Genomic DNA, 15,444 nt, shown 5'->3' with positions numbered 1-15,444 from the left:
CCTTCCGCAGGGTCTCGGGGCCCTGCTGCGTCCGGAAAGAGGAGGGACTCCTTTGCGAGGGGCAGGAATGCGAGGAAGGAGACGGGGCGCTACGGCTCTGGAATGTGAAAACTGCTGTAAGGGGGTGACGGTCCCGCAGTAGGGGGCGGGATGGGAGGTGGCGCACTGGCCTGTCTCAACTTCTTTTTCTCTGGGACAGGCCATGCCGACAACCCTAGACTTTGGCTTGTCAACGTGAACTTCTGCTGCTTTGCCCACTAGAGGAGGAAGAGGGGGCAGGCTCCTGCCACAGAACGTTGGGTGTTGTTAGACAAGCTGCGGCTGTGGCGGGAGCTGGAGAGCAAGCTTGCATCTATGCAGATCTGCCCAAGCTAGTGACCAGCGACCTCCCGGCAGCCCGACTGCATCTTCTCTTTGACTCCAAGGGACTCCAGTGCCTCCCTCCTGCTATTTCGGAGAAGGAAACAACTGACCCATATTCAGATTTAACCAAAGAGTGAGAAAAACTCTGGATAAATCGGTTTTCTTCCCTTCCCCACATCCAGTAGCATCTTTTCTCAGGCAGTTCTCAGCCCGCCCCAGGTTAGTGTTTTCTTATCGCACCTCACCCATTTACACAAATTTTAAATTAAGTAAAACTTAAAAGGAACTTGTTGGAACATTCTTAATTATTTCCTCAGTCACAGTTTGAAGTTCTGTAGAAATACCTGGCTGGTCCTGGGAGCCTCTGGCTAGGTCTCCACAAGTCCTTATTGTACAGGCCTGGCATATTACCCTAGTGTCCTCCCGAAATAGTAAATATAATGGTCAGGAACAGAACACTTAATGTGACCCATGAGGCCTAGGAAATGTTTCCCAGCAAGGATGTGTCACAGAACTGTGGACAGTGCACCCAGGTAGGAGAGCCTCTCACCTCAGAAGCAAAGCCAAGAAAGGAGAGCTTGGTGACTGGCGGGAGGGGTAAATGTCAATAGCAGGCCGAGGTATTTATGAAGAGGCCTGAATCAATGCCCCTGTGCCACCAGTTTGCCCTACATTTGAAGGCTGGGTCAGGGCTAAGCCATCTGCCTTATGCACTGCTGCTGCTCCTTTCCCTGCATTTCCAAAGACCAACCTCTTCTAGAGGTAAGGTCCTCTCTGCATCCTTACTTGCATGGAATTTTTAACCAGAAATTTGTGAAATATTGCATAATAAAGCCTGTTTTCTGCAGCCATGCCCTATCTACTCAGCAAATACAAGAGAGCCACAAAGAAAACAAAGGTAAGTATGAATAGAGAAGATAGAATTTATCCTTTGTAATCACAGAATCTGAGTTGAGAAAAAGCCTGAGGTCTACTCCACCTCTCACTGAAAGCATGAGCACAATATCCCACCACAATATCCAGTCTCTGCTTGAAGATGGGGAGCTCACTATTCAATTTAGCCTATTACATTTTTGGAAAACTAATTTTCAGTAACATTTCCTTTTTGAGCCAAATCAACCTCTTCATAACTTCCAATTGTTGGTCTGACAGTTTTGCCCAGCAAGGAAAAATATGGGCAAACATCTAAAGCCAAAGATTTGTTGTGGATTTTTTTTTTAAGAAAAATTTTGCATTTAAGGAATATAATCACAAATGTAGCCCAAAGAATTACATTTGACAGCAGGATATCTCTATTATTGTAACTTCCAGTACAGTAAAACTATAATCATTTATACTAATTAGAAAAAGGCGAGACCATTAGTGACATTTCAAAAGAAATGCAATTTTACTCCTTTCTAGTCCAAATCATGCTAACACCTTTGCCACCTTCTAATAGATTTGCCTACCAGGAGACACAACTGAAAATTCTTTGCTTTAATTCAATAAATATTAATGTCTACTTCGTGCAAAGTGCTTCAGCATCTAGCTCAGCACCTTTCACATAAGGACCTAATGTGTTTTGAGATGTTGAAGGTAGAAATATAAAAATCCTTGCCCTCAAGGAACTTACATCCTATTGAGGGAATACATGTACACACATAAGTACAAGGTAATTTGAGGAGAACCAAAAAATTGGGGGGACTTAAGGGAAAATTTCTCAGAGGAAGTGCCACCTAAAACGAGCCCCAACAGAATATAAGGACACTGAGAGACAGAAACGAGAGTACATTTCATGCATGGAGAATGCCTTCTGAAGGCAAAAGTGGGAGAAAAAATAACAAGTTTGGGAAACAAGGAGTAGTTAACTTCCCCTAGAACAATGAATATGGAAAGTAAGATATAAATAAAGCAGGAGAAGTAGCTTGGAACTAAACTGAGGAAAGTCTTAAATACCTGGTTGAGGCATTTATATTTTATCCTAGAGACAATAGAAAAATGAAAATTTTTTGAGCAGGGAAATGACATGGTCAAATCTTAGGAAGATTATTTTAGCAGCTGTGTATAGAATGAATTGGCTAGTGGAATGAAATCAGGTAGAATAATTAGAAGGCTATTAAAATAGTAGAAGCAAGAGCTTATGGAGGTCTGAACTAGGCTGGTGAGTGGGGAAAAAAAGGATTACCAAAAATGATCTGGCAGCAGAATCTGCTTGAAAAAAGTTTGGAACATGCACAGTAAATCAAACAAGGCCTCACAGACAGAGAGGAAGGAAAGAAGAAGGAAGGAAGGAAGGAAGGAAGGAAGGAAGGAAGGAAGGAAGGAAGGAAGGAAGGAAGGAAGGAAGGAAGGAAGGAAGGAAGGAAGGAAGGAAGGAAGTCTAAGCAATAGTATTAAATACACTGAAGAAATCTGTGGTCACTTGGTCTCAGGTAGCATATTATTCATTGAATATTTTTAGGTACCTGTAAGAATAATAGGTTGTGGTCAAACCATCTTTCACTTGTGACCCCAGACCCCAAGAACAAGCACAATGATAAATATCTTGTAGACTGACGGGGAGGCTCGTAGTCATCTTGTTTTAGGTATTGGTTATAAATAGTCCCATTTGGACCATAAGACCCTTTTCATACTGCATGTCCTTTGTTCACACTTATAGGTGAAATATCTTTACACAGCTGCCAAAATGATATTCCTAATGCACAGGTCTGATCATGGCACTCCCCTGTTCTAAAACCTTCAGTGGCTGGCTCCCTATTACCTCTGGACCAAATACAATCCTGTCCTGGAAAGAATGCTGGATTTGGAAGAAATTCAAATGTTGGGTTTACCACCTGCTAAGAAATGACCACGTAATTTCTGTTTGAGTTCCTTAAGGTAAAATACAGGGGTTGGATGAAACGACTCCTGCCCAGCTCCAAATAATAGCTAACATTTATTTAGCTTTTAAGGATTTTGAATCACATTAGTTATCTCCTCTTTCACCTTGTTTCACATAAAGAGGTGGCACTTCTTGCTATGGCAAACCCTTTTATATGTACAAGTGATCCCATTTCACTCCATCATCTCCAACAGATTTGCCCCCTTTTCTTTCCACGCTCACTTATCTTCAATCTCTCCCATCAACTAGCTGTTTCCCTACTACCTACAAACATGCCCATACATATGTCCCCTATCCTCAAAACTCCCTTACCTGATCCATCCATCCCTAATAGCTATCTTCACATATCCTTTTGTGGCAAAACTCCTTGAGAAGGCCGTCTATAATAGATGACTCCACTTCCTTTTCTTGCTCTGCAGTCTGGTTTCCAACTTCATGATTCACCTGAAACTGATCTCTCCAAAATTATCAATGGTCTCTTAACTGCCAAATCTAATGGTGTCTTCTCAATCCTGATCCTCTTTCATCTCTCTGCAACCTTTGACACTGTCAATCACTCTCTTCTCCCTAGGTTTTCACACTGCTCTTCTGGGTCTCCTTTCTGATCACTCCTCAGTTTCCTTTGTAGTACCTTCATCCAGGCCACACCCATTAACAATCAGAGTCCTCCGCCCCAACACACTCTCTTGTACCCTCACTTTTTCTCTAATTCATCTCATCCACACTATACCATGGATTCATTTACCATCTTAATGCTGATGAAACCCAAAACCATTTATCCAGCCCTAACCTCTCTCCCGAACTGCACTCTTGCATCTCCAATTGCCTATTACACATCTCAAAACATCCCATAAAAAACTCAATCTCAACACGGCCAAAACTGAATTCATTTTCATTTCTCCCAAGCCCTCCCCCCTTGCCTAAATTCCCTGGTTCAGAGCACCACCATACTCTCAGATCACTCAGGCTCACAACCCAGATATCATCCTCAACTCCTCACTCTCATCTTCCTTACCCAATTACATGCCACATCCTTTAGATTGTTACAGCCATCTGAAATCACAACATGCCCTTTAGATGTATAGCCCCAAAAGTCTTAGGTATAAGACAAACTTCCTCATTATAAGGAATATATGCATACAAAATATCTTGAAAAAAGACAGAAGTCTCAGACTACTGTTAAGCATGTCTTTCTAGAATGTAAATCAACTGTTTTAGCTAACAGCTTAAGAAAAACATTAAAGAGCTAACTTTTTAAATTACCCTCCCATACACAGCTGGGGTTTTTAAACTCTAAATAAAGTTTAGACTTTGTGCAAAAGACACTGATACTAAGTAAAACCCACAACAATGTCAGCATTAACTTGGACTGTACAGGCATGTATAGCAAGTATTCAGATATCATTTATTTGGTCCTTTAAAGGTACAGCATAGGAGTATTTGAGTTTTACAAAACATCAAATATAAATAACCTGAAACTTGTAACAATACACAAAAATTTTCTGATGCTGACATACCAGGCAGTACAAGCTGAAAAACTGAGTAAATTAACATTGTTTTACAGTAATGTACATAGTGCCAGTTGATATTTTAAAACAAGTTTCAACACACAGCACTTGAAGCATCTTTGAATCCATCTCAGTTTAGTTGAAGATGTGAAAAACAATTAAATCTGAGCTAAAATATTTTCCTAGCGAAAAATAAAGGTGTAATATTTATAACCAGGGTATTAATTTTACTAAACCACAGTATTTTAAACTACTGAATTATACCTAGAGGTATTTACATAAAAAGCTGTAACATGCACTGTGTATTGTCTTTTATCTAATGACTCTTTAAGCAAATACTTCTCTTCAAGTATTTAAAAACTAAATTCCTACTACGTTCAGTATAGCATACTGGAATATTTCTAATGGTTCTATCCAAATGAATGTTTTATCAAGGGGAAAAAGACTCATTTTCAAGTCAGTGATGTGATTTTCCTTTGGAACAAAGGACATAAATAGTCTAGTTCTGGCCATTCAACACAAATGCCCAGATAACATAAGACAGTAAGAAAATGATGAAGTTTATTTTCATTCAATCTAATGCTATAATGTCATCTAAATCTTCAGACTGTTCTGTACGTGGCCTCTTTGCGTTGACATGTTCTTTATCATCTAACTTTCTCTTCCGGGCTGAGTCTTCCTCAGTGACATCAGCATTACTTGAAGGACCTTCTTCATCTGAATCAACGATCAGCACATCATCTTGATCTTGAGCTTATTAAAAAAAAAAGTCACTTTTAAATACTAGTCTATAATAAACTATGCTCCCATGTGATTTTTCACATTTCAAATTATTATTCTCAAAAAACCACTGCACTCTTCTTGGGGAGCAATGTGTCCTATTCCATTTTCAGTGAAAAATGGGTCATGGTCACAAGAATGGTGCACATATTGGTTAGCAAGGAAATGCACAATGCAAATTCAATTTAGTTATCTTAAAGCATATTCTACACAATTCAGATTTGAGTTTTACAATCCATCTTTAAAATTCCTAGAGTACATGAGAGCAAGAGTGCCCATTCTACAGAGCAGTAAAAGATTCAGAATAAAGAATATAAGACAAAGGAAAAGTAGCTCACTTTAATGCTTGACTCAAAGCACTTTGAAAATAACTAAATGTACATGAAATACAAGTTTCACTAAGTCCGAGAAGCATATTCATACTCAAAAAACTCCAAAAAAGTCAAGAGATCTGTGATCATAACCTCAAGAAGCCCACGACATATAGAAATCCTTGTTTTAATAATAAACAAAGCTAAATTGATAACCTTCTCCCAACCCCAAACTTCATCAGTTCTTGTCAATGGCACCACCATGATTCCCAGACATACAAACTGGCAACGTCAGCCATCTTTGATTATTTCCTCTTATCCAATTATATCCTAAGTCCTCTTCCATCCTCTTCACTGTTCCCACTGTCATCACTAGATATCAGATGCCATACTACAATGACCTGTATACACTGGACACCTAATAAATGTTGCTGAAATGAACTCTTTCTACTCCTCCCTCCACAACTACCAGGAAAAATAATCTTCCTAAAGCATAGTTCTAACGATACCATTTCCCCTTGTTCCCTTCAATAGTTCTCCACTACATCCCAAATGAGTCTAAACTCCTCATTCAATGCCCCTCTAAAGCTTGGGCCTCAGCTAATCTTGAACTACTCCCCTTTCAGCATTCTAAAGTTTCAGACTATTCTCCATTGCCCAACACATCCCCATAATTCCTGAAATCTGTATATTTGCTCACATTGCTCCCTCTATCTGCAATACAGTTTCCTACCTAGCTCCACCAATCCCAACTCCTATCCATCCATCAAAGTCCAGCTCAAACTCAGCATTACCTGATCCATACCCCACTGTCCCAGCCAGAAGTAATGTTTTTTTCCTCAGGACTAACACTTTGTACATTTCTTTCACCAGTCTTCATATTCTACTTTATATTACAGCTATTTGTCTTATCTGTCTTGCTACATTGTAAACCCCATTAATGCAAAGGTTGTCATAACTGTTCTATATGTCCTCTATCATTCATAAAACAGCCTTTGACAAAATGGTCAATAAACATTTGTTGATGTGAATGCAAAGCCTAAGTTGGTAAGGAAAATTTGTCCAAGATTCCCCAGCACTATTGCCACTTAAAATGTTCTAATTCTGCATCTATGAATCATTTTTGCCAGATGAATTTACCTTGTATTCCAAACGTAGGTATTGAGAATGACTCCTTTTATGTTCCAGCAAACCCATCAATATGTCCAGTTGTAAACTATCAGTACTAGCTAATGAATTAATTGCTATCAAATGTTTCTATATGTGTCTTTCCCCAGATTCAAGTTCTTGATAACTCCCATATATTAAAAACAAAAAAATTCCACACCTTCTGGCACTTAAATAGCATTTATTTCAGAAGAGACACCAAGATAACCAAGCAGTCATAGAAAGTTTTCATGGAAGATTTTGAAGCTGATAACCATTTCCCTCTTGAGAATTAAGTTTTATAATCAGGGAGGGCATCTTTGATGAGTTCACATCACCAGGCCTACAGATACAACATCCTTTCTACCTAATGGTCTGGCAGATGTGACTATGACTGCTGAAACACTGTCAGTGATCAGTGAAAGTTTGTGGAGACTGGGAGAAGTACTACAAAACTGGAATACGGCAAATGTCCCAAATTTCAAAAAAGGGGAGAGAGTACCATCTGCATACTAGAGGGCAGGAAACTGGATGTGGATTCCTGGCAAAATTGTGGAATGTATTATATTGAAAGAATGGTTAGTGAACACCTAAAACAGGAAGCAGTGATCACAAAGAGCAAACATGGTTTCATCAAGAAATAATTTCATTTCCCTTTGTCATGTTAAGACTAGTAGATGACAGAAATGTTGTAAGATATAATTTACCTACATTTCTGCAAAATATTTGACAAAGTCTATAGTACTATTCTTGTATAAAAAATAAAGAAATATAGACTAGACAATAGTTATGGTTAGGTGAATTTAAATGTGGTTGGTCAGGCATAAAGAGTGATCACAATGGTTCACTGGCACCTAGGAAGATCTCCAAAGGAGGGTTCCAGGAATATGTACTTAGACCTGTACTAGTTAATCTTTTTATCAATGACTTGGATAAAGATAACAATGACAAAATTATCAGACTTGTAGATTACCAAAAATCAGAAGGGACTGTTATACACAATGACAGTTAGAATCTAAAAAACTACTGACAGGTTAGATGAAATATAAAAGGGATAAATGTAAAGTTTTTTACACTTGGGTTTGAAAAAAATAGCATTACAAGTACAAAATGGGGAAGGTATGGCTGAACAGCAGTTTGAAAAAAATGTAAAGGCTTTAGTGGGGGAAAAAATGTGAGATATGCTTCAAGTGTATAATAGCCAAAAAAGCTATTGCGGTCTTAGGTTACATCATTAGAGAAAACAGTATCCAGGAGTAAGAAGGTAATAGTCTCACCACTACATTCTGTCCTGATCAGAACACTTGTTTTAAAACAATTTTGTTCAATTTTAGGCACTACATTTTAAGAAGAACATTGAAAAGCTGGAGAAGGAAAACAGGATGGTGAAAAATCTTGAGTCTGTGGCATATGAAGATCAGACAGAGGAACTGGAAATGTTTAAACCAGAAAAGACAAGATTTCGAGAAAACATGATGGCTCTGTTCAAAAAATTTGAAAGGCTATTATGTGGAAGATAATTAGACTTGTTGCCTATAAATACTTGGAAAATTATAGCTTGGCCCCTGGAGAGCAAAACTAGGAATAATGTTAAAAAAAACTGCAAAGAAGCAAACTGATAATAAGGAAAAACTTCCTAACAACAAAAACCATCCAGAAATGGAAAGAGCTACCTCAGAAGGTAGCAGGTTTCCCCCTCACTGAAGTTCTTCAAGCAAAGGCTGAATGACCATTTGCTCGGTATGTTTTAGAGGGGCTCCTTGTTTGAGTACATACTGTTCTAGATGGTTGGAGGTCCCCCTTCCAACTCTGAGATTCTGTTATTTACCTGTTGATGTGGATGGCTGTGCCCCATCATCACTGCCATTACTGATGTTTTTAGCTGCCTGTTCTGCCTGCTTTGGCCCCACTTTTTCAGGGGCATCTCCAACAACTTCAAATTCCACATCTTTTCCTAGATCATCACTGTAAAAAAGTTACATTTTAAAATAAAGATAACAAATTGCCTTTTTACAATAAACTCTATGGTATGGTTGAGAAATGGGGCAGACTGGGGTAATCAAAGCTTATCAAATGTTCTATTATTATACCCATATTATTAATTTTGAGAATTAAAATATAATAAAATATAAATAATCAAACTATACTGAGAATAAGTTAAAGATTCTTGGATCTTCATGAGCAGGAGGTTGCACATATTGGCTAAAAATAACAGCTCACATTTCTCCAGTATTGAGATTTATTTTTCCTTAAAGAAACCCTGCTTAATAAGTAGTTCATGTGATTTATAGGCAGCAAAAAAGTCATTGTCATCCTGTTAAATCCTTTACTTTAAACTTCCTGGTAACTATGTTGAAAAATTCAAATCCCAGGTAGCTGTGATATCAAAGACAAGAAACCAATCAGAAACAACTGAGTGAGATTTCTTCTACCCTTTCTTACAAAACCTCTGCCTCTCAGCTGCATCCTGAGCTACTGGGCCCAGCCATTACAGCCATTATGACAAGCTACTAGCCTCTTACAGGATAACTGGCTCTCCCCTCCCACACACTCTAGTAATCTTTTCAATGTAGTAAGCTACTCTAATGTTGTTCTTTATTATATATGTGGAACTCAGGTCCTCCTGAATCCAGGGCCAGTGCTCTATCCACTTGTTCTTTATTATATTAATGACATAATTACAACCAGGGGTAACTCAAGGTGAACAAACAAGGGGAGCAAAAAAATTTTTTTGTCTTTTGCCCATCATGCAAACACCCATGTTTCTTCTTACTTCTAGTAAATTTACATTAAAAAAGCAATGAAACCGTAAGTTGATCCCAATAACCAAAACTTGTATAATTCATATTTACAATAATGAAAATAAATTTCTAAGTAAAAATATTATTTCCCAAAGCACTATATAAACATAAGCTATTATTAGTTGGGTATTTTGTTTGTTTGTTTGGCACTTTGTTTTTGCTAAGGCAAAGACGTGCATAAATTGAAATTTTGGCTAACACTCTCTAGCCAGATTATTCCAAGAAAAAAGAAGCTTTTCTGAATACTAATAATCTACTTTGGTATGAGTGTTTCCCTTTACTTACTTAAAACAGTTATAAAAGACATCCGTTTATATTTCTGTATCCCAAAATTTCTACAATGCTTGCATCATGAAATCAGTAGCTATCTTAGGCACAAGTGTACTAGGGTTTTATGAGAACAATGAGATTTAAGAAAATAACCTTTTTAGTTTTTAAGTATTTTTCATTTTAGAGTAATAAAAATTCCTACCTATGGAGGACATTGATCAATAACGTATAATCCTGTAGGAAATCATCTGCTTGAAGCCTGCTGCCATTTCTAATTCCAAATTCTGACAACTTCTTATGATTATTAGCTAGAAAATTGATAGAATTTAAATTATAAAAAAGATTCTCCTACAACAATGAATTACATCTTAAATAAACTGTACCCTACTATTAAAGATAATATAATTCAGTCTACGCTTAACCCCTTAACACCACATTGACTACACCACCTGAACAGTGACTACCCCTTTTATTGGACCTCTGCAAAGAGCCAAGACAACTTTACATTTCAAATAGGATTCATTCTCTTGACTTAGTATCTACAGAACACAAGTTGAAGTGATGAGCAGCACTGAGCCGTTATTTCACAATCCCCATTTTAACCATGACCCTAGGATTAGTAATAAAGTATTTATCAATGAGAATGAGCAAATTGTAGTCCAGGCAGGGTTTACATCTGCAACTCTGGCTTCATTAGTTTTATCTCTTATTAGGACAGCCACACCAAGCATAGCTCCTCATTATATAAAACTAGTCATCCAAACTACACTTCTTGGTAAGTCAATGCTGCTGAGACTTTCAACACTAAAACAGGATTTCTGTTAATTATAAAAAAACCTTACAGTTCTTTATGGATCCCAATGCCTAGTACAACACTGTGTATTCAAAGCAAGTCCTCAGATACTTGTTGAAAGAAAGAATACTGCCTAACAATACCTCCAAATAAATAAGGAAAGCTAATGTATACAGTGAATACCTTCTGTTTCTCCCTCTTCTGAAGATATGAGGATGGTTCCTTTGCCATCTTCAATCTGTACATCTGGAGCTACCATGGCAAATTTTTCTTTCACTATCTAAAAATAAAAAAGATTCATGCCACTAACATACTTTAAAATCAACAAAACCTCTTAGAATTATTTTCCAGTAGGGCTAGTTTCCTCCTCTCTTCCAATGTGGTATCTTAATTCTGCATCACATCAAATGTTTTAAACTTTACTCATATAAAACAACTTAATTTTATAAATATAAAGCATTTAAATGTACTACTACACATTTCCTATCATGAAAACTATCATTTTTCTAAATCTAAGTCAGTCCCATTCTAAAACGTTCAATACTATTATTCAATTTCAAGACACTTACTGAAAACATTCTTAAAATGTGTCAACCTTTAAAATCAGGAAGCTGAGGCCCAGAAAAGCTAAGTGACTTGCCCAAGTAAGCAAGTAGCAAAGGCAGGGTTTGAAACCAGAACCTTAGACTCCAAATCCAGTGCTTTTTTTTTAAACTACACCATTCTACATAGACAGATGACATGACCTGATACCCAATATCAATAAAACAAGTAAGGCACCGAGCATTTTCTTGTAGCGGATAAAGGATATTTTCTGCCATACTGCCTTGACAAATACAGGTTAAACATTTAGGTTTTGATATAAAAGAAACTCTCTCTTATGGTTTGAAGACAATTATAGGCAGTGCCTTTCTGGTTTCATACCTGGGGACTTAGGTCATGATTACAGCAATAATAAAGCAAAAGGGGAGTATGGGAAGTTGTTTTGAGGAGGGAAGGAAAAGTGCGATGTCTTCGAAAAGTTTAATATACCAGTTAAAACAGAGGTTGCATGTGACAAACTTGTAAGTCAGGAAGAGAATTTTCATCATACTCACCTTATCCTGTAATGTAAGGACTGTAACTTTGTGGACATTCAATTTCACTGTTACCTCAGGCTTGCTGGCACACACATAACAATTAGGGTTGGGAGGATCCAATGCACAAGGCACAAGTAGTTTCTTTCTTGGATTTGGCTGTTTGTTCAAAAAGATCTTTGGGGAACATACCCACACAAAAATTAGACAGAGAAGATATGACTTCAGAAACAAAATCTGGAAATCTTCTCTACTAACTCACCGTTCTACACTGATCTATTTTTCCTGATAAAATTTTCAAACCTTCCAGGACTATCAGCCCAGCAATCACCGCATTAGTAGTAGCTATTGCAGGAATGATATTTCCAGCCATAGCTGAAAAAATAAGGTAAATGTTTTTAAAAAAAAACTTTTTTAAAAGTTTAAAGTCTATTTTAAAAATCAGAAAAACTTTAAAGATGGAAGTGACTTGACCCACAAGTAGAAGGAAAGTAAAGCTTACATTTGATATCAAATCTGCTCTTCATATTCATACTGAAAATATGCATCCTGAGGTTTGCTGCAGATGTAACAAAATCCATTGCTGATGGATCATCCTGGCAATGATTCAAAAAAAAAAAATCTTTAAAAGCTACCCACCCTAAAAACACTCAGAAAATGATAGCAACATTTTCTGGGTTTTTAAAATTATTTCAGCCAGGCCAAATTTTCCTTTCAGGATGATACTTTCATCTGTGTACACCACACATTTTATTCCTGAACATTTGCTCACAAAAACAAACGCTTGTTGTAAAAAATATCTATCATAACAACTTGTATTTACTTACAGATGATTCCCAAAGCATTTTCATCACAACAATCCCACCAATCAGATAGTAAACATTATACCCATTTTATAACTATTATGTTACTTTAGAGGAAAGTCCTTTGTAGATGTATATTTTTTTAATTTTGACTTTTATTTTAAGGCAATTGGGGTTAAGTGACTTGCCCAGGGTCACACATCTATTAAGTATCTGAGGTCAGATTTGAACTCAGGAAGATAAGCCTTCCTGACTCCAGGCCCAGCACTCTATCCACTGCCCCATCTAGCTACCCAATCATTTTTAATCATCATTAATTTGCATTCAAGAAGAAATCTGCTTATAACAATGAAACATCCAAAGAAAATCTGATAAAATTTCTTGAACATCAGAAGTATGATTTATTAGCATTTAAAATGACTCCCTTACAAATTCCCAACGAGGCTAATTTTATTTCTCAAAAGAATAGCACTAGAATTAAAACATATACTCAACATGTAAATGGTTACTACATTTTCTCAACTAACCTTGTCCCATATGAGTTCAGCTCCATCACCTTTTTCAGCGAGATGAACTCTCAAGGTTTCAATACTCTTTGAAAAAAGATGTGCATAGCTCTTGACATCCAGAACCTGTTGGTCTTTTAAACCTAACGTGGATTCATTTTGTTGATCTGCTGCATTTATTTCTTCAAATGAAGGGAAAAAATAATATTAGCTTGGGTATAAAGGGCTTTTCTTTATCAAACATCACTATTAGCACCCTTACCATCTTTTGTCCTAATTAAACAGAAGCAATCCCTGACCAGCAAGAACATCAGTATCAAAATAGAAAATAATAGAGTTTTTAGTGAAGAAATCATAAGGAATAAAGTAGATGGATTTAATTATATTAAAAATCAATTTTATTTTCACAAATGTAACCAAGATAAAAATACTTATTTGAGGAAAATATTTCCAGGACCCATAATATAAAAACTAAACATTTAAAATTTATGAAATTACATATATTTAAGGATAATTCTCCTGAATCAATCATTACTGGATAAAGGTTCAAATATACATATTAAAAGAATTTACAAGGATGAAACACATATTGCTAAAACAATCATTTGAAAAATGATCAATCTCATTAATCTTCAGAGAAATGCAAAATCAAGCAGCTGTGATATGTATCACTTCATACCCAACTGGAAAAAATAAATGATTAAAACCCAATTCTCAAAGATTTAACAGAATTGCAAATTGATAAAAAAAATATTTTTTGAGGGAAATAAGAAAACACACAAAGACAATCATACACTTTGTCCCTCTCATCCCTTTATTGTGAAGTCCTAAGAGCATCATTTTAAAGATATATAAAGATCTGTTCAAAACTACATCTAAGCAGTATTATTTGTAATAGCAAAAGAACTGAAAATGACGTAAATGCCTATTAGCTAATGAACAGCTGAATAAACTATGGTATATTAACATAACAAAATGACATTTAAAAGCCATAAATACAAAGAATATTTGTAAAAGACTGAAAGATTTATAGAAAGTCATTCATATTAATAAAGCAGAAACAGGAGAGCAATAATTCATGCTGACTATGACTACACTTCAATATTTTATGGATCTATGACTTTATCAAAGTACCAGATCCCAACCCCCCCATGAATTAATCAGTCTTCAAGAACTTCTTTGGTCAAAGTAATTTGTCAGCCAGGCAAATCTGGTAATGAGGCTCTACAAATACAGGCAGGCTAGTTCGTGGACAGAGAAACACATTCTATCACTAGGCTGTACTAAAAACATTTTCAAATTGCTAGGATCTGCTAGTTGTGTACTATGCTAGCATAACCTCTGAAAATCCAGGACACCAAAGCTATATAAAAGGGAAAATGTATTAAAATGCCATCATCTTTCCAATCACTGTGATTTACAAACTCAGAGTCATCCTCAACTCCTTACACTCTTTCACCTCACACATCTAATTAGTTGCCAAGCCTTGTCATGTGTCTCATAACTATCCATTTCCCTCCACTCACAAGGGAAAACACAGGCCTGTCAAAGGCCTTCAAAACTTTTCACCTGGACTACTGCCAACAGCATCTTAAATAGTTTTTTTGCCTCAAGTTTCTCCCTACTCCACCCAGCTGCCAAAATGAAAATTTAGGTGATTTGTGCTCCTCTCTGAAGGCAAGTGAATAAACGGCAAGGAAGAATATAAAATAAGCTTTTAAAAAGTGCTAGAAAGGTACTCTCTAGGAAAATAATATAGCCATTTGAAAGTTAGGTTAAAAAAAAAAGGATTAAAAGATAGTAGCAAATACAAACCTCAACAACCAAACTCTCCTCAGCCAAAGCAGAACAATGAAAAGCTAGTTAGGAGACACAAGCTCAAGAATGAACATATGTCAGAAAAGTCATTATTGAGGACAGGGAGAGAACTACTTCCCTATAAGCAGTTGTGGTCACTATACAAAAAAAAATCAGTCAGTATCAGTGGCATTAAAGATATGTGTAAGACAAAAAAATGCTACAGAGTAAATCACCGCATACAACTTCTTGACTCTATCCTTGGTTAGAGCATAAAACACCAGACAAGCATTTTAAAATAATCCAAGTACAACAATAAGCATAATAATCAACTAATAAAAGTTCTTTAGGTGACAAACTGAAATGTGTCTTCACATTCATACTTCATACTTCAAAAGGTCAATGCACTGATTTGTAAAAACCAAAAAGG

The 15,444-nt window shown here is 36.6% G+C and overlaps 1 protein-coding gene and 1 long non-coding RNA gene across 2 annotated transcripts in view; one reads left to right on the top strand and one right to left on the bottom strand.

The window, feature by feature from the left end:
- Positions 1–138: 138 nt before the first annotated feature.
- LOC144455914 (uncharacterized) lies at positions 139–9,112 on the top strand. Its single transcript, XR_013484770.1, has 3 exons — positions 139–582; positions 1,212–1,261; positions 8,303–9,112. It is a non-coding gene; the product is annotated as an uncharacterized LOC144455914 (long non-coding RNA).
- The window catches only part of UBA2 (ubiquitin like modifier activating enzyme 2), a 31,761-nt gene continuing 20,922 nt past the window's right edge, over positions 4,606–15,444 (bottom strand). Inside the window, exons 10-17 of the mRNA XM_020985005.2 lie at positions 13,239–13,399; positions 12,411–12,504; positions 12,171–12,283; positions 11,930–12,085; positions 11,016–11,112; positions 10,242–10,347; positions 8,797–8,933; positions 4,606–5,484 (exon numbers count right to left, since the gene is read on the bottom strand). Of these exons, the coding sequence (XP_020840664.1) occupies positions 5,303–5,484; positions 8,797–8,933; positions 10,242–10,347; positions 11,016–11,112; positions 11,930–12,085; positions 12,171–12,283; positions 12,411–12,504; positions 13,239–13,399 (1,046 nt within the window). The 3' untranslated portion in view covers positions 4,606–5,302. The remainder of the gene's footprint in view (positions 5,485–8,796; positions 8,934–10,241; positions 10,348–11,015; positions 11,113–11,929; positions 12,086–12,170; positions 12,284–12,410; positions 12,505–13,238; positions 13,400–15,444) is intronic.

The sequence above is a fragment of the Phascolarctos cinereus genome, unplaced genomic scaffold (genome assembly GCF_003287225.1).
Source record: "Phascolarctos cinereus isolate Bilbo 61053 unplaced genomic scaffold, phaCin_HiC Scaffold_2;HRSCAF=192, whole genome shotgun sequence".
Lineage (NCBI taxonomy): Eukaryota > Metazoa > Chordata > Mammalia > Diprotodontia > Phascolarctidae > Phascolarctos > Phascolarctos cinereus.
Note: the sequence above shows the minus strand (reverse complement) of the source record. Positions and strands in the feature narration are given on the sequence as shown.